This window comes from Martes martes (assembly GCF_963455335.1).
Source record: "Martes martes genome assembly, chromosome: 15".
In the NCBI taxonomy this organism is placed as follows: domain Eukaryota; kingdom Metazoa; phylum Chordata; class Mammalia; order Carnivora; family Mustelidae; genus Martes; species Martes martes.
Genome location: NC_137903.1, coordinates 6,689,962 through 6,712,984, shown reverse-complemented (window position 1 = coordinate 6,712,984; position 23,023 = coordinate 6,689,962). Strand labels below are relative to the sequence as shown.

At 42.0% G+C, this 23,023-nt stretch overlaps 1 protein-coding gene across 3 annotated transcripts in view; it reads right to left on the bottom strand.

Moving 5' to 3' along the window:
* Positions 1-4,019: 4,019 nt before the first annotated feature.
* UAP1 (UDP-N-acetylglucosamine pyrophosphorylase 1) overlaps positions 4,020-23,023 on the bottom strand; it is a 34,601-nt gene continuing 15,597 nt past the window's right edge. The window contains exons 3-11 of one of the 3 annotated variants that reach the window (XM_080823772.1): positions 21,850-22,054; positions 19,610-19,785; positions 18,052-18,224; positions 12,846-13,039; positions 11,606-11,746; positions 10,610-10,798; positions 9,529-9,579; positions 5,700-5,766; positions 4,020-4,598 (exon numbers count right to left, since the gene is read on the bottom strand). In XM_080823772.1, the coding sequence (XP_080679898.1) occupies positions 4,506-4,598; positions 5,700-5,766; positions 9,529-9,579; positions 10,610-10,798; positions 11,606-11,746; positions 12,846-13,039; positions 18,052-18,224; positions 19,610-19,785; positions 21,850-22,054 (1,289 nt within the window). In that variant the 3' untranslated portion in view covers positions 4,020-4,505. The remainder of the gene's footprint in view (positions 4,599-5,699; positions 5,767-9,528; positions 9,580-10,609; positions 10,799-11,605; positions 11,747-12,845; positions 13,040-18,051; positions 18,225-19,609; positions 19,786-21,849; positions 22,055-23,023) is intronic. The other 2 variants (XM_080823773.1, XM_080823774.1) reach the window with 2 other exon arrangements.

The window sequence follows — 23,023 nt, the reverse complement described above, 5'->3', positions numbered from 1 at the left end:
GTTTTGCAGTGTAAAATATGTACATTATGAGTTCTACACATCATTTTGTAGAACCAAACAAAACTTGCCCAGCAGAAGAAAATCTGAGAAGGAACACTTCCTGAGAAGTAGAATCACCGAGATGGAAATGAGAGCTCATGTGGAAACAGTGAGTCACAAAACTATAATAATAGACTTTCTGTTCTTACGTTGTCCTTCTAACTTGGTTCAGAACTTTGAAAACACTGTCTATATAAACATATTTGGTGTCACCACTGACTCACTGAACTTCTGGCAAGCCTCTCAGGCCTCTCATCTTTAAGAGAGTGTAACGTAATCCTGATTTCATATATTCCACCAGAGAACTCCTGTTGAACCTCCTACAGAAAGGCTTTCTCTCAAAGCGCATTACCTTGAATTCATAGTGTATTTGTTTTGTACTTCCCTCCAAATTAAGACATTATCATAGGTCACAACTGAGGACACTCCAAGTAACAGCCAAGGTCAGAGATAACAGCATATAAGACTACATCGTCTCCTGCTCCAACACTGCCCTGTCTACATTCCGTTGTCTGAAGGTACATCTGTACTCCCCTCCCCCCGACCTCACTATAGCCAATTTCACCTCCAAGTTCTCTTGCAGCTGCATCTAACTGGTTAATGTGACTACCCTTGGTTTATTTATCCTTTGAGCCTTTACAAAAAATACAACTTTTTATCATAAAATTAGTAAGAATGCATCATCCAAAAATTTATGAAATACAGAGGAAAAAGCCACCCATCATACCATCACCTTATCACATCATTTTCCTTATTCAACCTGAAATTCCTATTTTTAAACCAAATTATTCATTAACTTTCTCTTTTCCCCTACACCGCCCTCACTCTAGCTGTAGGAAATGCTATAAATCGGAGGGGATACAATTTAGAACGAGCCCAATTAGGGTGGTTCTTTCTGCAGTCTGAGGTCTTTACAAAATGGACTCAACCCCAGAATGCACGTGCCCAGGCCCCCGCCGCCTTTCCTGTTTGTGCTCTTCACTCTTCGCCTCCCTTGTCTGATTTTTCAAAGCCAGAACACATCCAAACTCCTTTCCCCCTCATCCTTGATTGCTGATTTCTAAACCAAGTCATGATTCTCACTCCTAGCTGTGCTCTGGAATCATCTAGTGTTTATAAAATTAGCTACTCCGGCTCTCACCAGACAGAGGATAACCATGTCCAGAACTGGAGTGCTGGTTTAACGGCTCCAAGAGATCCAGAGGCTCCGAAGGGTTTAGATACCATCGTACCAGCAACACCAACCATGCTGGTCAGGTCCTGCTAGTGCCATCCTCACTCTTACCACCGTCAGTACCATTGCCTCGGTATTTCAAAGAGTAAAGTTCACATAAGACATACCTGTTTGGTTTCCGGCTCACCCTATTCCTGGCTTCAGTAACACTGGCCTGTTTTCCTCTAATGTATGTTCTCTTTTTTGTAACATCCATGAACCTTCTGGTTGGCCTTCTTAGAGCAGTGGTTCCCCGACTTTGGTGTGCATCAGAATCACCTGGAGGGTTCATGTGAACACAAGTTTCTGGGCCTCACTCACAAATGTGTGATGCAAGGATCCTGCAAATGTGCATTTCTAACAAGTTCCCGGTGACACAGATGTACCCAGTCAGGGGGATACAGTCAGAAAATCACTGCTGTAGGTCTGCTCATTGATCCCACAACATGGGCAACACCTGGCAGCTTCGATGCTGCTAAGCAACCCTTCCCCCACAACAACCAGACTCCCTTTAATAATCCGTATCTAAGTCACAATACACATCTGACTTCAAGGCAACCAAATCCAATAGATCAGAGCTCAATTATTTGAGCGCTTACTATGAGCAAAACATGGTTTTTCATATTACATGTTAGAATTATTAAGGTACATTTTTTTGTTAGAACATAAACCTCTGACCCTAATTTGAGAAAGGCATAGTAGCCCTGCTCTCAAAATGACAGGGTTCTTCGTTGAGAAGTTCTGCTTTACCGAACTCCAGTTCATAATGATGGCCTTCGTTTAACTTCCACTGAACTTGATTCCTTACATTTTAGTACTAAATTATCTTTGCCTTGTTTAAGTGGGTTCACTTCATCCCCTGAACCAGAATGCAGGCTGTGGAAGAGAGGGCTATGTGTGCCCACGGGGCCGCACACGTGACCAGCACTCAGCCCCCATTGGCTGACTCACCCCATCACTTCCCAACATGCCTTTCCTAAACTGGGGCTCCCAAGAGGGCCATGAAGTGCAAAAGCAACAGTCTCAGCCAGTAGGAAAACAGACTTCCAAGCCAACAGAATGACGGGTGTTTGAGTCACTCTCTTGGATTATGCATTTTTTCCTTGCCTCGTTTTACCTGGCTAACGGATCTGACCACACCATGACGAATTATCAAGAGGAAACACTGCAGATAGCAAGCTGGGGTTAGCAATGAACCCACACTGTTGCCAATAACAGCCCAAACTTGAGGGGACAGTAGGACTAGAAACTGGAAAATAAAATTCTTTTTGTTCATCTCCCTGTAAATGTCCCTAATAATTCCTTTATAGATGTCAAAACTGCATCAATTTCAAGAAACAAGAGGGAAACTGAGGTTCCTGACACATTTAAAGGGTGACTTCAACCAGACTCAAAGAGATTACTAACTCTCATATAAACTCTACTACTGCCAAATTATTCTAATTCATATTTTTATAACCATTTTACCCAATTCTGTATTTTCCGAATTAGAACGGTTATTTAACAAGGACTCCTGAAGGTGCATCATGCTGCCACCTCACAATTTCACAGCCGCGGGCTCCCAGACTCTCCACCCTCACTGGACCCAATGTGTCTGGGTGGGCTGCCACTCCTCTCCATCAAAGCCACAACCCCCACCCCATGCCACCCGGCCTCCCCTTCCTGGTGTCGCCAGGAGCTTAAAGATGAGGAGTGGGGAAACTGCAGAGGAAGGTCTGGAGAAAAGGAGATGAAGCGTACCGTTCAGGTGCTACGACCCTGTGGTTCTGTCCTCACGATCCATTCGGAGCTTGTTCTGATGGGGAACTCAAACCTCACAAGTCTTTTTGAGAAATGGAATGGACAACAACAGCAAACTGGGCTGTTATTGAAATAAAAGAGAAAATATGCTAGACACACTACCTACACCTTAGCACAAAAAATAAATTTAGATAGGTACAAATATCATACTCTTTTTAAAAAAGTGACCCTTAAAATTTATACTTTTAGAGAAGAAAACACCCACCTATAACATTCCATCTAGTGACAACTGGTCAGTGAAAGATAAAATTGACTAATTTATTCTTTAGACATAATTTTTAGAATTTTTCATTTATCCAGATACTAAATGTTACGCTTTGGTCAACACTTAAATGCTATACAAAATGCACTTATAAAACTCAATATCTTCATGCAAACTCTATTTTTAGACATGGAGAACCCTTGCTAATGACCAATGATCTATGGCACATATTTTAAGGAAACCCCCCCACCCCACTCTGTTTTTTCATCCTCTAGACGAACAAAGAAAACCTGAAGTGAGAGTGATTAACCTGCCTGGGGAAATGCCAGAACTTTGTTCTTCTGAGTTAAGTGCCACCAAATATTTGGGTAAGAGAATAAACCAATGATACAAAACAAGGTTTCTCAACCTTAACAGTACTGACAGTGTGGGCCAGAGAATTCTTCGCTACGGGAGACTGCCCTCTGCACCACAGGATGTCTAGGATCATCCCTGGCCTCTCTGGTTACACATCAGAACCACCATCCCACCATCTTGGTTGTGACATTGCCAAATGCCTCTTGCAGGGGCACATCATCTCTGGTTCAGAGCCACTGTTATAAAGTGATAGGAGGCTAACATCCAAACATAGGGATTCGTTCAAAACATGTGGGGCCATCATCTCCCTGGAGCGCCAATTTGGTTTCTTACACTATTTCAAAGTTTCTCCCAAGTTTCTTATTTCCTAGTGGAATAATTTCCTCAAGGTACAAATGACACTCCAGAGACAAGAAGAAACGTTTATTTTACCATCCAATTATTTTCTTAAAAAAATTTAATTTTTGATAAAATAAAACAAACTTTTAGTACCATAGAAACCTTTTGACACACACAAACAAGGACATATTATTACTATGTACAACTTCGAAAACAAATGTTTCCAGCTCTAAGTACAGTGATGTTGAACACCTTGACTATACCCAAGCTGTAGGAAATTTCCTGGATGGCCAATGTTTTCCTTGGCTTGGGAAAAAAAAAATCATACAATTAAAAAATATAAATAAGACCTTCAATGAGTTGAGAATCATAAAAATGCCTTCTGAAGCTCGGTCATCTGGATCTTGGGGAGTATGGAATAGTTGTAAGAGTTCAACAAGCAAGGTGAAACCCTGTGGCTATTCAAACACGAGTATTCCAGGAGAGGTCCTGAGGTTCACAGTTGGTCTATCAAAAATAAAAGCTATTCTTACTGTGGTGAACTTGGTTTCTGGTTCATATACCATTCTTCACCAGCTCGTGGACTCCATTCTCATCAATGATTAAAGGTGCATGGAATTCTTTATCTGCCACGTAGCTTTCTATTCCCTGAAAGAACAGATGAAATGAAACAAAACATAGCTAGAAAACTAGCGGGCACTAGTCCTACAAGGCTGGTCTTCGTGACCAGAATAAAGATAGAAAGCACGGATGCCAAAAAGTTGGGTGTAAATGTAGAATCTGAAAGTCAATAAAAATCTATTCCATATACTTTTTAAACTGGGCTTAATGACCAATTTATAGAATCATAAAACAAACAACAAAGAAAGGAAAATTACTCTGATTATAATTTCTGAAGTTAACAAGATGTGAGTCATTCTTCCAATCACCATCACCCAATAGAGTTAACTTTCTAAGCAATGCAGCTGTCTGTGATGCTGAAATTAAGCAATCTGACAAGGATCTCCAGAAAAAGTATTACATGTTAAAAGAGTAGGAACCCCTAAATCTCCCAGTTTTAAAAGTGAGAGTACCAAGTATATGAACAAAATAACCCTTTGAGAGGAAAAATGACACCGTTTTCAAAAGCCAGACAACCCACAAATACAGAGAACAATCTGATGGTGGCCGGGAGGGGGTAAGGGAACAGGCAAAATGGGTGAAGGAACATGGCAGGCAGAGGCTTCTGGGTATGGAATGAGTAAGTCATGGGGACAAAGGGCACAGCATAGAGAATATATACAGTCAGTAACATTGTAATAGCATTGTACAGTGACAGATGCTGGCTACACTTGTGGTTAGCACAGAATGTGTAAATTGGTGAGTCACTATGTTGTGCACCTGAAATTAACATTGTGGGTCAACTGTATTTCAATTTAAAAAAAAAAAAAAAAAAGAGGTGGCTGATTTATCTAAAACACAAGGCTGATTTTTTTCTTTTTTTTGAAAGACCACTGCATTTTGATGTGTCAGTGAAATGGATTACATTACGAAACACTCTCTTCGTGGCAACTAATCCACTTGTGGGACAGATGCAAAGCCCAAACAGGAATTCTCAAAGAGAAAAATTCAGAACAAATGAACTTCTTTGCTCATTCCCAGGATGAGCGGAGGGCAGAGGACTGGGAAATGGGCAACTCCACTTAAATATGAAACAATCTCCAAATCCTATCATTCAAAAAAAGAGGGAAAAAGGCAAATCAAACTTACCTCTCCAGCATAAGAGATAAGTGGGGAGATTTCACACTGAATTGGTACATCATTGGCATCCTTCAAGCTAAGAAAAAAACAAGCATGTTAAAGGTTTTGCTTCTCACGTTACTGCCAGAATGAAAGTATAGACCATCACTTTCCTCTGAGAAGCTTGCAGATAATCAAATTCTCCCAGTTAGACAAACAGAATATCCTCTATCCTGATGGTCACCAAATTCCCTGCGGATTAAGTAAACATGAATTTGTCATGGTCCAGATGGCACTATTTGGGGCAAGTGCCAATAATTACCAGTAGGTCTTCAAAGCACTTCACCTATATTGATATACTTATCTGCTAATGCACATCTCATTTTTTATCATTTCCAACTTTTAATGTGATAAGGGATGGACTATTTACAGAATATAAACTACAGCTGAGGCCCACTGCCAGGTACTGTGAATCCTTCCTATTTCCTGTTAATCCTAGCTGCAATCTTGAGCGTAAGTCTACTGTGGACAAATGTTCTAAAGCTACACTGGCCAAAATACACTGGCCACTAGCCACATGTGGTTACTTAAACTTAAATTAATTAGGAATTTTAAAATGAACAAAAATTTTAAAATTCAGTTCCTCAGTCATTAAAACCACATTTCAAGTGCTCAGCAACTGCCAAATCAGACAGCATAGCCATAGATTACTTCCTTCCCCATAGGAAGTTCTACTGGCAGTACTGTTCTAAAGGTCAGTTATCTCCCAATACATATTTTCTATACAACCCCACACCTCCTAGATTAGCTGAGCCGATTTATTCAAGGTTTCAAAGTGCTTCGCTGCTACTTTCACCAACGTCTCTTTTCAAAGAGCTAAGCCAGAATGCTACCTAGGCAACGGCAAGACCAAAGTCACCATCTGCTCTCTCCAGGCCACATTCTAACATACATAGCCAGTCAATCCTGAGTTTCTAAAAGTCTCTAAGTTTTTAATATAAAAGTCAATAAATAATGTTTTTAATATGCATAAAGGCACTAGACCTCTAGCTTTTTCCACCGGGAGGATACAGAGCACACAAAAGCTAGTCTCAGGGAGCTTGGGTGGCTTAGTCAGTTGAGTGCCCAACTCTTGATTTCAGCTCAGGTCATGATCTCAGGGTCATGGGATAGAGCCCCCAATTGGGCTCCATGCTCGCTGGGCGTTGAATCCTACTTAAGATTCTCCATCTCCCTCTGCCCCTCCCCTCCGGCTCCACTCTCTCTCTTAAAACAAACAAACAATCAATCAGTCTCTTACAGCCTCAACCCTTTGCTCTCCTTTGTTTTACCAAATACGTATCTGGGGCTTTGGTGCAGTCAATAAAATCACAGGGCTTCTGAGTTTAGCGATGCCCAAACTTCCTCTAAACAGAACTAGGTAGTTTGAATTCAAGGCGCTCTATATCCTACTCCCACTTACTTATCCCACTACTTTCCACTCAAAACAGACCAGCTGCACACACTATTATTCCCAGTCACTTGCAACTATGGTCAAAGAAAAATCTGGACTATCCAAATTATAGCCATTCTCCAAGATCTGGCACAAGCCCCTTCTTCCCTTTACTGTTGTATTTTGTAGTGACTGCTCTCATTTACTTCAAAAAAAAAAAAAATTTAATAGGTATCTGCTAAGTCACTGCCCCCTAAATCATAATAAATTGTTATTTATACCATACATTAACACATAAACAGATACTGCCTGATGTTACTTGGCTTTCATGCATCTAGACCTCCCAGCAGGCTGTCAGAAAGGACTCCTTTCTCTTACGTTAAGCTACTCCAGCACCCAGACACCAGCAGCACGTGCAGGTCCGTGAACAGGCCTACAGACGTCTGTTGGCTGAATGAATGAATGGACTACAGGGGGGCAGACAGGTGATGGACGAACCTGAAGAAGAGACAAATTAAAGATGTGCCACACATCTACCCAGGTATGTGTCAGATTCTAAAAGAGCTCAAGAAATCTGGTCCAGACTCTCTGGGGCAGCTAGGACTCATATTAAACCAAACGGGAAAAATAAGGACCCAGTCCACTGATAAGATCTAGACGGTCCAGTCCCACCAGAATCCCTGACAGATTTGCTGTGCCAGGATCAGAAGGTGGTTTTGAACCCAAGGAACACAAGGCTGACCTAAAATATAACTTCTCTTCAAGTACCACAAAGATACTGCAAGAAACTAAGAAAGTCACTCTTAATAAACAAAGTTGGAGGCCCAGAAGGAAGGCAGAAGCTACTGTCACCAAATGCAAAATCTCAGAAGATACGCAACTTCAACCAATAACATTTTATCCCCCAATTCTTTAGCCAAGCGGAATTTCAGTAATTAACTGGTCCATAAGTGCTGAGATAAAAAATAAAAATAATGTCACTTGGTCAAAACTCAGCATCCTTGCTTCCACTCTTTGAGAATCATCTCCCAGCTGTTTCTTCCCCCTTTTATACAAAGTACTTCACTGTCATCTCTCATTTTTCAATAATCTTTTTTTACTCTCGAGGGCATCACTTAGAGATAGAAACCGTTCCTGCTGAAATTAAGTCTGCAATCTCATTTGGGGCCAAACTTTGATTTGTTTAATTAGCCTACAGATGCTACAATGAAGTGAATGAGGGGGACTGAGGGATACAGACTAAATAAGAGAAGCCAAACAAGAAAGTCTGAAACACTTTGCGTCTTGCCTGAGACAGCCGGACGTTGATTTCAGTTGTGTAATTAAGAAACTATTTCACTTTTGAGATTAAAAGCATGGTTCAGTGAGAAGGAAATTTGGGGTCAAAAATCCATTTCTCAAATTCTAAAAGCAACTTGCCTCCATATATTAAAAATGATGGAAGGGGCAGAAAATAACAAAGCGGGATGCATCCGGTTCTCACGGCACGAAGGCCCACAGTCACCTACGGCTCCTCTAAGAAACTCCCGCATCTCTAAGTCCACCTCCTTGTCTATAAGACAGGGCCACACCAGGGAAACATTGCTACCCACAAGCATCCTTCTCCATGGGGCAAAAGTGAGTGGCAGAGGCTGGGGGCGGGGAACCACAGGGATAGAAATGACAGCCCTGCTACTCTACTTCTGAGGTAACTCCCATCTCCAGATCCTTTGCCCTGTATACATTTCCCAAATTATCTTCCAAACTTAAAATTCAAACTAAACTAGTAACTTTTCAAATGCAGCAAGAACACCAAGCTGTCTCTTTAGCTGTAAGGATAACGGTTTTTTCAAACTCTGTCAGTACTGAGGTGAGACAGGATACGCTGCTACTTCTAGCTAAAAAATATCTGCCATTCAGACAAAAAAAGCTTCCTTCTTTGGGAGCAGGATAATGACGGACTAAAATTAACACCATGAGGGAGCTGTTAGTATGAGAAAACATTAAGAGAACCGTTTCCTCCGTATCAGGAGCCATCAGACTTATCAGAGGCAGTCAGCCTTTCTACTGTGAACATCTATCCAACCCAGGACGACGCAGCTTCCGACGTTCCTCTAGCTTCTGCTGGGATCCAAATTTGTTCTCCCTGGCCTGTAGCCTGCCCGACACCCTACCTATCGCTCGTCAAGCTGTCCCTGCAGACTCAAACGTCCACGGTCAGGTCTTTAGTAAAGCATGCTCCCCACTTCCAGCATGCACCGAGACTCTGAGTTAGTGTCATCCAGACAGACACCTGCCACCAAGGAAGCACAGTCCGCCCGCACCGAAGCTGCGACCATCCACCACCCCCAGACCACCGAGAGGCAGAGCGCTCAACTATGATGCCAGTTAGTATGGAGGGAAGCGCAGCCCCGTCACCATGCACTGCAGGCAGGCTGGGATATTTACTTGAGATTGACATCAGCTGTGATGGTCTCTGACTTTCCATTTGTAGCACTGCTATGTAGGAACAAATAAGCATTAATGGGAATGGAAAACAAATCAAACAATAACAATGAAGTGGAATTGCAAAATATAGTTGACCGCAAAGGCATGTATTTATGGTAAATTATAAACTTGGCAAAGGAAATCTGAAGGGTAAAAACAAACTCAATGGCCAACGATGAAGCACGAGGACATGACATGCTATGGAGCAGGGCTGCTGACCACACCGGGCCCGGAAGCGGCTCTGTCGGAGGCCGCTTACTGCGGCTCCTTCCCGGGAAAACACAGTCCTGGGCCGCCGAGCTCCAAGGCCCAGGGCCCTGACACGGACCAAGGCATGCCAGCGCCTGTGTGCATGCAGCCCACCGTTCTATCCTTAAGAATATAAATGACAGGCCAGAACGTTTTTGACAGAAGTACATAAATACCAAATGATTTAGAAGGGGGCCATTCTAGGTGCCAACAAAGGTTTTCTCATAAAAGAGAAGACTGAGCTTAAAAATGCTTTATCTCAGATTTAAATAACTAGAAGTACTTTCTTTTTTTAAGTTTTAAAAATCCCAAAACATTTCTAAAGTTTGAGTACCCGGAATATAAGTGCCATTCCCCTCCCCTGCCAGCATCTCCCTCAGCAACCATGAAAGCACCATGGAAAGAAGGACGAGGGCCTTCGTGGCCTGGGGCAGTGGGTCTGCGGCAGGAGTGGGGGGTCCGCACACCCAACGGAGTGGCAGCGCCCGGGAGAGTGTGCTCCTGATGGCCTTTACCGCACGGCACACCAACAGGATTCCCTCCTGACCATTCCTCAGTGAGGCTCGTCCACGGCGTGGTGGACGTGTGTCCAAAACAAGGGATTCCTCTTTAAGAGGAAGGAAAGCGATCATTCTCTTTGTAATGGACCAGGCGGCCGGTATATCACACCAGGACTGCCCATGTCAGTACTATGCTTTTTTAAAAAGAGCTGGAATAGGTCAGAGAGAGGAGAAAGGTCCGAGAAGAAAAGCCCAGGAAGTGACGCCACACCAGAGAGGTGACACTGACTTACCGGGGAATGGCTGGGAGGCGAGAGCCATTTTCATCGATGAAGTGGCCCCCTGCGTTGAGGACCCAGCAGTGATGAAGGGACAGCAAAGCATGCCTTGCAGTCGTAGGATTGTCCTTCCCATTCTGACTGTCCGCATTCTTGAGTGGGGAAAACTCATCTTCTCGCAGCACTTCATACACCACAAACTTCCTAGAGTGGAACCACACAGAGAGCGCTCTAGTAGGAGGGAAAACTGCAAGCACGGGGGCTCTGACCCCTCTCTACGGGGCTAAGCCCCTGGTCCCTAGTCACAGGCGCTCTCTCAGATGAATGCCGGAATAATGCTTGTCCCTGCACTAAATGAAGTTGGAATTCCCTTCTCCAACGCAAAATGAAAAATTACTTTCATCCCAAACTATGAAACACTTCCTCTCAAGTCAGAAAGGTCAGAAATTTTCATGTAAACTGCATTAGAATCTGTTCTGGGGGGAGGGGCTAAAAAAAGGATGATTGAGAAATGCGTATGGCAAGATTAATCTTACACAGCTCATCTGGCTTGTGCATTTTCATACTGGCCAAATTCTGAGACACATACCTCAACAACAAATGCGATCTTTGACAGAAAGCTATACAATCTAAAACCACGTTCCCTGAAACATTTACGCACAGGTCAGGAAGGCATCCTACATACAAACTGGGCCAATTCTCTAGCTCAACCTTTTTGGTCTCTTAGCCAAAAGAAGTGACAATTTTAACAAAATTTCAGTTTTGCAGGACTCAGATAACGGACTAACCGACCTAAAGAAAACATTCTCACAGGCAACTCACACCACACTCCTGGGCTGGTGGTTTCATACTAGAGAATGATAATGAGTCTAGACGGGACACTCACAATCAGAACGTCATACCTGACTATATGTGACCCAGTGTCTCCTAAAAACAGTGTCCTGCCGAACAGCGTAAAAAGCAACACCTCAAGAGCTGTCTCTAACCTTACTGGTGCTACTCAGAACATACTTTGCAAACTGGAAGATGTCAAAGACAAATTTTTCCATCTTTATTCCGTTTGGCTTGTCTGGCTTAATTAACTGCCCCTGGGAATCCACATATGGAATCTTCTTTTGAGCCACGTGGTGCTGCAACTGAGGTTCATAAATACTAAGTAGGGAAAAAAAAAAAAAAAAGACATAATCACTTTCCAAAGTTAAAATGCCAGAAAATCTGATAATCACACCCAGGAACAAACGCATCAACAACCAGTACTAAGATTTTCAAAGCGAAGTGCATCTGTTAAGTTTCGGTTCATATTTAAACATTAGATGAATAGATTTCCCAATTCACCTCCTTATATTTTTTAAAAACTCCTATCATGGTCTCCACATTAAAGAATATACACCAACAGCTCACACCAATGTCTTTCCCATAATTCCCGTCTTCCAGAAAATGTTCTCTTTGCCCCAACTTTCCCAACTGAGAGCCCCTGAAGTGTGGAATGGAAAGATAAGTATTAATAAGTTACTATGGATGCATTAATAGCACGGCTACAGACAGCACAGTGGAATGGGAAATATTCCAGAACTGGAGTCAATATTCTAAAGTAAGGCTAAGTAACTTTTTTTAAAAGGAGATTGTCATCGTGAATGTTTAAAAGCTATCAAACGAAGAAACAGATAGAACGTCCTTCATTTAACAGACTGCCAGAATAAAGTAGCTCTTATTTTATTCTTTTATCCTACCATGCTAATTTCCATCCAGGGCTCAAGTTCTTTTTTCCTGACCCTCAAATGTACTAGTTCCTAAATGCCAGTCTGGGAACTGGCTAAAATTGTGTGGGCAGCTTCTCAAAAATACCAATGACCTGCATTTACCACCAGAAATTCTGACCCAGTAGATGTAGGGCAGATATTTACATTTTTTTAAAGCTTCCCATTGTGGTAGAGAGACCGTACTTCATCTCCTACTCTTTGCTTCACCAGAACCTAACACAGTCGGAGGGAGAAGAGGAAGTAAACGGAGCAGCGCTCTGGACGGCCGGCAGAGCACTGAAGGACAGAGTCCTCCAAATCTACCCCCTGTAATGCATCTTCCCAAGAAACAACTACAACGTGAGGAACATTTCCATTTGGTAAAGGTGATCCTCAGGGGAGAGGATGAATTCTGTAGAATCTGGACTTGGGGTGTCTCACTACTTCTCAAGTGACTCAGTTCCTGATTACCAGTACAAGAACAATTTTAACAGCCCCCGTCTCGCGCATACTTGACAACATCTCTCAGAAACGGTACGGTGAAGAAATGGTTGGCGATGTTCCCCGCGTTGAAGAGCAGGCGTCCGTCCGAGCCTCGCCTCTGAGCCGTCGCCAGGGAGATCTCACTGTACTCCACCACCTGGTAGACGCCATCCACTCGGCAAACCACTCCCACCGGCTCCGTCGGGTTCGTTTTCTCCACCACCTGCCCAAAGAAAGACAGCAGCAGCAGAAGAAACAGAGTCAAATGCTACACTGGACATGTGCCGTCTGCAGAGGCCACATCTGCAGTTTTGCTTATACTGTCTTCAAGCAAAGGAATCTTTAAGTGTCGACAACTACCTGTCCATCTTTATATTTTCCGGCAGGCTGCTGTCCAAATAGAAATGAATTAATTATCTCCTTTCTATTTATCACCTCATGAAACCGTGGAACAGAAATTCCATCATATACACAGAGCCCAGAGGAAATCACACTGGACTGGGAATAATTAAATGAGGAGTCTACCTCCCCCCAAATATGCTTTATTTTAATTAGTTTATCCTTAACTACACTAAACTGCTTTCAGAATAAATGAAAATTCTCGGGGAGACATGACAAAAAGTATGGCATCTTGCCTCTCATTTGGTACTGTCCAAATCATTTCATTTGAAAACAGAGGTTTTTTGTGGTTTTTTTTTTTCATTTTCATTCACGAATACAGCATGTTCCTTGCTTTTCAGAGACCTGGCCAGGAGGGAGGGGGCATGAGTGCAGGCAAGTCACTGGGGTCTGGCTCCAACTTCAGTCAGAGAAGCCCATACAATATTTATCTGTTTTGCATGCTAGACTTTGAAGGAAGAGTTTCTATGCTTTTAAAAAAAAGTTGGAAAACCTGTGATTTGATACTCTAACAATGGCTCTAGGCTGGTGGGAGCGGCTGAGAGAAAGGCGTATATCAAAATCACAGGGAAAAACAGGGGTGCCTGGGTGGCTCAGTGGGTTAAGCGACTGACTTCTGATTTCGGTTCAGGTCATGAGCTCCTGGGTCACGAGATCGAGCCCATCGGGCTCCATATTCAGTGTGGAGTGCGCTTGAGATTCTCCGCTTCTCCCCTGACTCATGTTCTCCCTCCATCTCCCCTAAAATAAAGAGACCTTCAAAGAAGATATCACAGGGAAATATAGGGTATGTAAATTTAAAAAAACCCTCACACATGACTGATACCTCACCACCCTAATTCAACACAGCACTGACCTAAATTAAGTGTTTAGAAAAAAATCACCGAACAACTGTGTGTGATACACTACTATAAAATCAAGATTCCGATGAGATGAGTATCCAACGGAACGAACAATACCAAATATTTAAAGATACTGCTTTGTCTGCCCTGTTCAGTGAGCAACTCAGCGTGCTTCAGAGTAGTCTGAAAACTCGGTCCTTAATTTGAAAAGATCTTAAGAAATTACATCAATAAAGCTAAAACTTTTCTTCAGCAACTGATTTCTTAAAATAAATACAGCCAGCAGCAGTCTCCTCCAGGCAACCGAAGCCACGACTGCCCACGTCACAGACCCAGCAGTCAGAGCTGCCGGCCCCGAGTCTAGCTCAGTGAGGCCGGGCTCCTGGGGACGCAAGGCTGCCGTGTGCTTTCACTGTCTGCCAGCCTGAAAGGAGCACAGTATTCTATAAAAAGAAACTTTCTACCAAAGAAGTGAATTACGTTGGGGGGAAACATACAGCCAAATGATTTAAATCTATCACAGGCCTGTTTGCAACTACCGACTCCTCATCACCTCTGACTTCACATATTCCTCAGTGGGGGTCTCACTAGACAGGGAATCTGGAAGATTCCTCTCATTCCCACTTAAACACACACACACACACACACGGTTTATTTTCCAGTCACCTCCATAGGCCCCAACTCCTGACCAGCCACAGGAAACAAAACTAAGCATATTCACACTTTCCACTGCCCAAGTGTTAATCTGTCAGTGAAAGAGTTCCTTCTTTGTGTGTGTTTTCTTTGGGAGGATGGGTGGGGAGCAGAGGGAGGCAGAGGAAGAGAGAGAGAATCCCAAGCAGGCTCCATACCCAGCACAAAGCCCAATGCAGGGCTCCATCTCAGGACCCTGAGATCACGACCTGAGCCAGTATCAAGACTCAGAGGCTTAACCAACTGAGCCATCAGGAGCCCCTGAAAGATTTACTTCTATGGCAACTAGGAGCCTCCAAATATTTTAAGTCTCGATTACAAAAGAAAGCATTTGTGAACTATGTAAACCAGAAGTCAAGTTTATATGGCACAGAAAGTTAGACAGTATAAAATCTAAAAGTTTGCTTGATTTTCTCCAGCTTCAACCCTGAAAAGCTCAGTTCAAAGTAACACTTTAATGTCATAGTTACTGTAACTGCCTTACAAAGTGACCTTTAATTAACAGTGATTCCTACCCTTCTAGCTTTGTAGTTCTGTAAACCACTGCAGTCTCCGTCTTTTCTCAAGGCTCTCACTCCATAAAAAGTATTTAATCCCTTAACTCACAAAGACCAGAGCCTTTTAAAGAAATAAGACAAATTATTCTACTACCATACTATGAATAACTCCCTAACTTCAGTGTTCTTAAAAATATATTTTGATATCTTGATTCTGCAATTAAAATTAAAAGGGTGGGAGGACAGATCACATAAACGGTTTCTAACATTTCTGAAAGTTTTTAACACATACCATTCGTGTCATACTTGGGTTCCATCTGAATATGCAGTCACTCACTGAGTGACTCCATTATGTGCCAGACACAGAGCTGAGCAGGAAGCCCGAGGCTCCTGGAGAACCCATAGGTGGTGGAGAAGAGTGACTGGTCACACCCTTGTCTCCGTGTGACCAGTAAACTCACAAAGGTTAGCACACGGAAGTTTTTTAAGCTGTCAGCAAAAACCTAATCGATCTAAAGAGCTTAGTTTTATAATGTGATAGGAAACTGAAGCTAGGAGTTGGGAAACATGACTTCTAATCCTGCTTCTGTCAGTGTGATGAAGGACCTTGAGCCTGGAACTCACTCAGAACCAGAACTCAGGGCACCCGGTTCTGAAATCGTAGGGGCTGACCAGACGGTTGCTGAGGTTCCTTCCAGGTTGATCGCTCTGATCAACTAGTACTTAAATGGACCTGAAGCTCAGAGCAGTACAATTTAAGTTTCTGTTTTAGAATGAAGAGTGACACCAAGCGGAGCAGAGTCAGAAATACAGCCTAGTTTTTTTCTTAAAGCTTAGTAGCTACTTACAACGCACTATTTTTCTATTGCAACTTAATAGCTATTTATAGTATAGAGTATTAGAGCAGAGAGGTCTTAAATAACCAAACCAACTTTTTTATTTTCTGAGTCCAGAAAAGTCTTCTGAGATCCATCAGCTTAATCTCACGAAACCTGCACTGGTAAATTGAAAACTCCAGCTTCTATGACTTTGCCATAGATTTCAGATTAATTTTAAGAGAAATGACATCTTTATAACAGAAAATCTCCAACCAAGGCTATGGCATGTCTTTTATGGCAGTTCACCTTTTTAAATCCAAATATTTCAATTTATGTCCAGGCTAATTTGTTTTTGTCAGAAACCTGTATATGGTTTTTGTTGTTGGCAGAAAGGTCCTCCCTTCAGGTCAATATTGTAAAATTATTCTCACTTTTCTTCTAACATCTTTCTTTTTAAAAAGATTTTATTTATTTATTTGACGGAGAGAGATCTCAAGTAGGCCAAGAGGCAGGCAGAGAGAGGGGGGGAAGCAGGCTCCCTGCTGAGCAGAGAGTCTGATGTGGGGCTCGATCCCAGGACCCTGAGATCATGACCTGAGCTGAAGGCAGAAGCTTAACCCACTGGGCCACCCAGGCACCCCTCTTCTAACATCTTTATGGGTTTTTTATATTTAACTTTGTAATCCATTTGAAAGTGATTTTGGTATGAGCTTTGAAGGAGACAGTTTACTTTATTTTTCACCAGGTATCTCATCATTTCCCCCACCGATCTGAAATGCCTTCTTTTTCTATCCTGTATTCTTTATGTATACAGGGACTTACTTCTGACTGATCTATTCTGTTCCACTAACCTGTCATTCTCTCCTGGTTTCTGTACTATACTCCTAATTATCTTTTATTTACAACCCAGTTTAGTATCTGGTAGACCGTCTCCAACCCTCTTCCTGCTCTATCACCTTTTCTTGGCATTTTCCTGGCCGCCTTTACATGTTTTTTCTAAACTTTACAATCATTTTGTTAATGTCCTCAAAACGGTCTCATTGGAGATTTGACCAAAGCTGTGTTTACTTTAATTTGGTAAAAACTGATAGTTTCACAGATTTCCAGAAAAGCAGTATTTCCATTAATATTTTTAAATCTTCCAAAGTGTTTTCATGTTCTCTTTTACTCCTAGATACACGTTTCATTAGCTACCATACAGGCAAGTCTCCTACATCATCGTCTGTGCAACTAAAAAAATACTGAAAAGGAATACCTCCCTCCATCTTCCTATCAGTATATTTGTGGCCAAACAATTACCAATGTCCTTTACTGCCCTGCCCTTAGCTGCACATTTCCATCTTAATCATAAGACTATCATGAGGTCGCTTGTCAAACGCCTTGCTGAAGTCTTGGTCCGCTGTTCCCACCATATTTCTCTTACCTCCTACTCCAGCAACTCTGTCATAGGAAGAAAGTGGCTAATCTGATCGAATACAACTTGATATTAACGAACCCATCCCAGGCCTAGTGACAATCATTCACTTTCCCAGGGACTTACAAATCATCCACACATATTTTTCTTTAAGATTTTACTTATTTGAGACAGAGAGAGAGAGTGACAGAGCAGAGATGCACATGGGTACTTGAACTGGGGAGAGGGAGAGAGAGAATATCAGGCAAGCCTCACGCTGAGCGCAGAGCCGGACTCCCTGAGACAGTGACCTGAGCAGAAATCAAGAATCAGACACTCAACCCGTGGAGCCACCCAAGCTTCCCATCTGCACATATTTTTAAACTCTAACTTGTAATGGACAAGCATACATTATTTCTAGAATCAAATGCTGCCAATTTAAGAGAAAGAGTAGGTAGGGGATAGTTTAGTTACTTGAGAGAGATAAATGCTTCTAACATATTCAAATCACCCGGACGATTCCAGTTCGAGTCCTGAACAAATGAGCTGACAGAGCAAGCTGCCCACCTCACTACAGATGAGAAAGGCATTACCTTCGCACCGCAGTCTGCTCCTTTCTGAATGCAAAAGCCAATGAACCGTGGGTCTGCCACTTTTACTAGGATGTTGTCAACACAATAGACGTGAATGCTCCAAATGCCTCTCTGCTCCATGTCCTCCACAATATTCTGGGCCGCAAGAGCCCGATAAAGACCACCATTCCCATCTGGGAAATGAAACAGCCCATTAGGAGTACACCAAAACCCATTATGAAGGTAACCCAAAACTGGTTTACCAGGGTTCATGTTTCCGAAGTGGGGTGAAGATCTCTGAAAAGCAGTTTTACATCACAGGGCCAAGAAAAGTCAATACCCAGAAGGAAGAATGCGGGTGGCAAAAAAATTATACTACGTGACTTTCAAAGTAATTTAGTGTTAAGTATCGAGAGAATAACATTATTAATTAATGTGGGACCCGGCAACCCAAAGACCGTATTTTTCTTCTTAACTCAGGCTTTTTAACAATTTAGCCCATAATACATTATAAAATATAAAGTTTGTTCTCAAGCAATGATTATTTCATAACATTTCAAGTTTTATTAATATTTATGCGATTCAAGTTAGCTCTGTTATTTACAGCCCCAACACTGACAATTTCACTCATCTCAAAAATAAAAAATACATGAGCATTTTATACCAAATAACGTGTTAGGAAACCAGATTAGTATCAGGTCAGATTTAAAATAAATACAGGCAAAAACCTCTTCTTCTCCCATCTATTTATAGCGCTGCTTTAATGTACTTCATCTGCCAACACCCTCAGCCACAGCTTAAAAAAACTGGTCAACTTCATAAAAATAGAGCTAAAAACAGCAAAGTCTTCCATTAATGAGAAAGAATTGAGTAGAAAAAAGGGCTTAAAATGAAATAAAACCTGTATCTGGAGGCTACCACGTTAACATTTATTTCCTGTCAGCCTTTCCTCCAAATACTCACACAGATAAGAATCTGTCGACACGTTTATTTTCAGAGTTGGGCTCATACTCAGGGTTGCTGCGCGTGGCCACACAGCGTGCCCCACCCAAGGGCAGGGGTACCCTTAACACACCACAACGTGCGTGTACCTCCCGCAACCGTCCAGGGCGGCGGCCCTCATCATGCCAGACACACAGCTTCACGCCTCCCATTCTCTCACTTAGCTACTGACACTACTTCTTTTTGTCATTTAGTATCTCCAATCAATTGTTTTATTACAGTTTGAGAATACTACAGATAAACTGTAATTTACCTCGTGTTTATTAAATAGCAAATGGCTTCCGATCTTTCACTGCAAGAAAATGCAGCCACAAACACCGCGGATATAAAATGCAGGGTAAAGAGAATGAACACTCCACGGACCGCCCAGGTTGTTCTCAAGGGCAGGCATCCACAAAAAATACAAAAGTGCATCCATTCCGCCCATGGGCATATTCTTTGTTTTTAGGTCATTGCCAAATTGCAATAAAATCTTAAATATTAATTTTGTAACACCCAAAACACCATATCAGAAAGAAAATCAAAATGGAATGTTACCCCCATTTCTAGTCACCCCTAAATAAGCATGGTTACAAACCTGGAGCCATAGAAACCTTGTTCTTTTCTTCCAAAATAATTTTCCCATCAAAACTCATAGCAGGCAGCATTCCCTGCTGAAAAAAGATTACATTCTCTTTTTTTAAACCAAAGTACTTGTGCTTTGTGAAGAATTCCTTTGTAGATTCCATTGTTCGGCCACTGGTCATTATATACCTTGCAAGAGAAAAGTAGATTCTAAGCAACAGTGCTCTGGGAATTAGGGCAAAATTCAAACTTGTCTATTTTCTAAGCAAAAAAAAAAAAAGAAACAAGAAAAAAAGAAAATCATTGAGCACACTGCCTCTTTGTTCTGACTTCCTTCTTCCTCTTCCTGGATAAGGTAGCATTAGCTGTTGCCCAAGTGCCTTCCCTCCAGTAACATCATCAATCCTACATATAAAATAAATCTATGTAACAATATTAAACATACCTCCTGCAACAGAGAGCCCATATAACTGGCTTAAACAACATTGTAGAACTCTGTGAAAACTGTATCTGAATTTAAAACTCCCATTATAAATAATTAGGGAGAAAAGGGTAGACGTAAAATATTCTGATCATCTCTCATGGTTCTTTCCACTAAAGTTTTGAAATGTAATCTGGGCTCTGCTCACCCTCCATTTAAAATCTTAAAAGTGTAATTATATTATCTGTTCTCACAAAAATCCAAACCATGCTAGTGTGGCAAAGGAGTCAAAAACTCTATCTAAAAACTACAGTTAGTGACTGCAGTAGCCGCTGTCCTTACTAAAATTTAAGCCACATGTAAGTAGGGACTTTTGTCCGTTTTGGTTGCTGATACAGGCCCAGTACCCAGAAGCAGACACTCATATATGTTGAATGAATAAATGAAGAAAATGGTATAATTTCCCACCATACTAGGTATCTGTTTAACAAGTTATCCTGGGGATTTTGAGCTTTGAGTACAAAGAGGGGGCTGGACTGCTCTGCATAAGAAAAGCACAGAGATTCTAAGTCGTGAGGGAAAAGAGAAGAAAATTCAATGTGATAGTAGGAGCCAGGGCTGTAAGGAGAATATACTGGCTGCTTATAGCACAGATGTCCCTCAAACATCCCCAAAGGAATCAAGATTGAAAAAACAGTTTCCTGCCCGCCAATACTCATGTTGAGAAAAGCTAGCAAAGCTGGAAAATTTACAAAAAGCCTATTTTTAAAAGCATCAGAGAGCTATAGAAGCAACATGGATTGGAACTAAAATTCAAGACAGTGGGAATCTTTCAAAGAGGAGCTAAGGAAATGCAGCTGCCTTTCCCTGGGGGTATAGTGGTAGGGACTCTGGGCTTGGACCAGGCAGAAGGACAGAGAAACCAGCAGAGGTTTTGTGGGTCACATGGGACTAAAATAACAAGATTAGGGACTTGAGGGATCTCAAACACAGCTGGTTTCCTCCTCAAAACATAATTTCCAAAGTTGCTCTGGGAAAGAGATTTAAAAGCTAAATCAAAAACTTTTAAAAAACAAAGCAGAATTTCCCATAATCTCTTGGTGCTCAGGATACCAACACTTGCCAAAGGAGGCCCTGAGAACACAGCATTCTACTAGAGCCTGGGGATCTGAGTGCCGTTCACAGCAGAGAATCAGTGGGGCTTTCAGCTGGTATGTATGGAAGGGTCGGGTGCGGGGAGAGCTAGATAACCTGATATTTAAGAACAGGAGTCTCTAGACTGTGAGAACTCCCTCTCTGCCCGGAGTAGACTAAAAATAGACTTGTAGCACCTTGTGAAATTTCAGATGCCAATGATAAGAAGAGATGTTAGATGCTTTGGGGGCAGGGGAGGTAGGGGGCAGGGAGAGAAAGAAAAAAAGGGAAAGAGGGAGAGAGAGAGACAGACTGGGAATCAGAACAGCTATGGACCTCTCAACAAGAGAAAGATGCCTTCAAATCTGAGAGGGAAACAGACTTTCAATCAGAAATTTATAAATAGACAAACTACCCATCAATATAAAGTTTCTACACTGACAGACCCCAATGAGTCCCCAGAAGTACTCAGGGAGGGAGAGAAAAGCCTGAGGTGAATATACATTGTGCAATAAGACTATTGTGATCATTTACTAGCTATAATACAGATTATTTTAACATACATAGTAAATTACAGCTCCTGGAAAAATCATTAGTAACAGGAAGTATGTCTGCTTAGGAATAAAGTATACATGCATTCTGAATATTATAGACCGGCGTTAAGTTCAGACACTCTCCCACAACGAGGCAGGTCTTACCATGGAATGACGCATTTGTTGCCGTGATATTTTTCAGCTAACTGTTGAAGCTTCAGGATACGCTCTGCCTGAATTTGAAAAAGCGTCTTATGAGATGGCAAACCAACATCATACATCCCCTTGGGATACGCAACACCGAGTCTCGTCCCCTGCCCGCCAGCTAGAAGAAGAACTGCCACTTTGTTCTGAGAAATCTGGAAAAGTCCTAGAAGAGAAAACATCTGTATCACAAAACCTCTGCAATTCAACATTTTATGACTACACATACAAAAAGTAGCAATGAGTCACCCTATCTGCATAAGGCATAAAGAATAAGAAATCCACATGTAATCACGGATAACTACCTTGTTAATAAAAACATTTTTACTATTAAAAAATTAAATTTTGTATAACCCAACCAAACACCAAGCCATGAATAATATGCTTTAATGAATAGTTCTTTTTCTGAAAATGTTAGAAGGCAAAGCCCAAAAAGATGTTACAAACCTTTTACAGGTGTCTGACTACTTATCAGATGTGATGCCTCAAGAGAAAGACATGATAAAAGACGACACCTGGGCTTCAAGATAAATGATGATAAGCTACTAAATTACCTCCAGCCTGTAAATCCATCAATGATACAGAACTGTCAGTCAACAAGCACGCAAACAGACTAGCTACCGTCCAGAGAAGGAAGAGAGGTGAAACCCTCAGGAAAGCAATGCAGTACAGGGTTCAAGAAGCCAGGCTCTGAGGTCAGGATACCTGGGTGCGAAAGCCAACTCAGCTGAAAAGGCTTTGGGGAATCTGCTCACAAAAGGGCAGGGCAGGAGGAGTCTTTGTGGGGTGTGGAAATGCTCTAGAACACTGGGGTGGTAGTTACATGAGTGCATAAATATGGCAAAAAATCATAAAACTCACGCATTTTATTGTATGTAATTATATGTCAATAGAATGTATTAAAATGCAGGGGTGTTTTGGGTTTGGGGGGGTTGCTTGTCTTTTTGCCAAAGGGCCATCAGTCCCAGCTCACAAGGATGTGAAATTCGGTCTTTTTGTTGATTTATTCCCATTGCTGGGAAGCCCATCAGTCGTCATCAGTTGAATACTCAGCAATAAGTAATAACCAAACACAATGCTTGAATCAAAATATTATTTTCTGAATCAAAATAATTCAAGATGGATTTAAGACCCA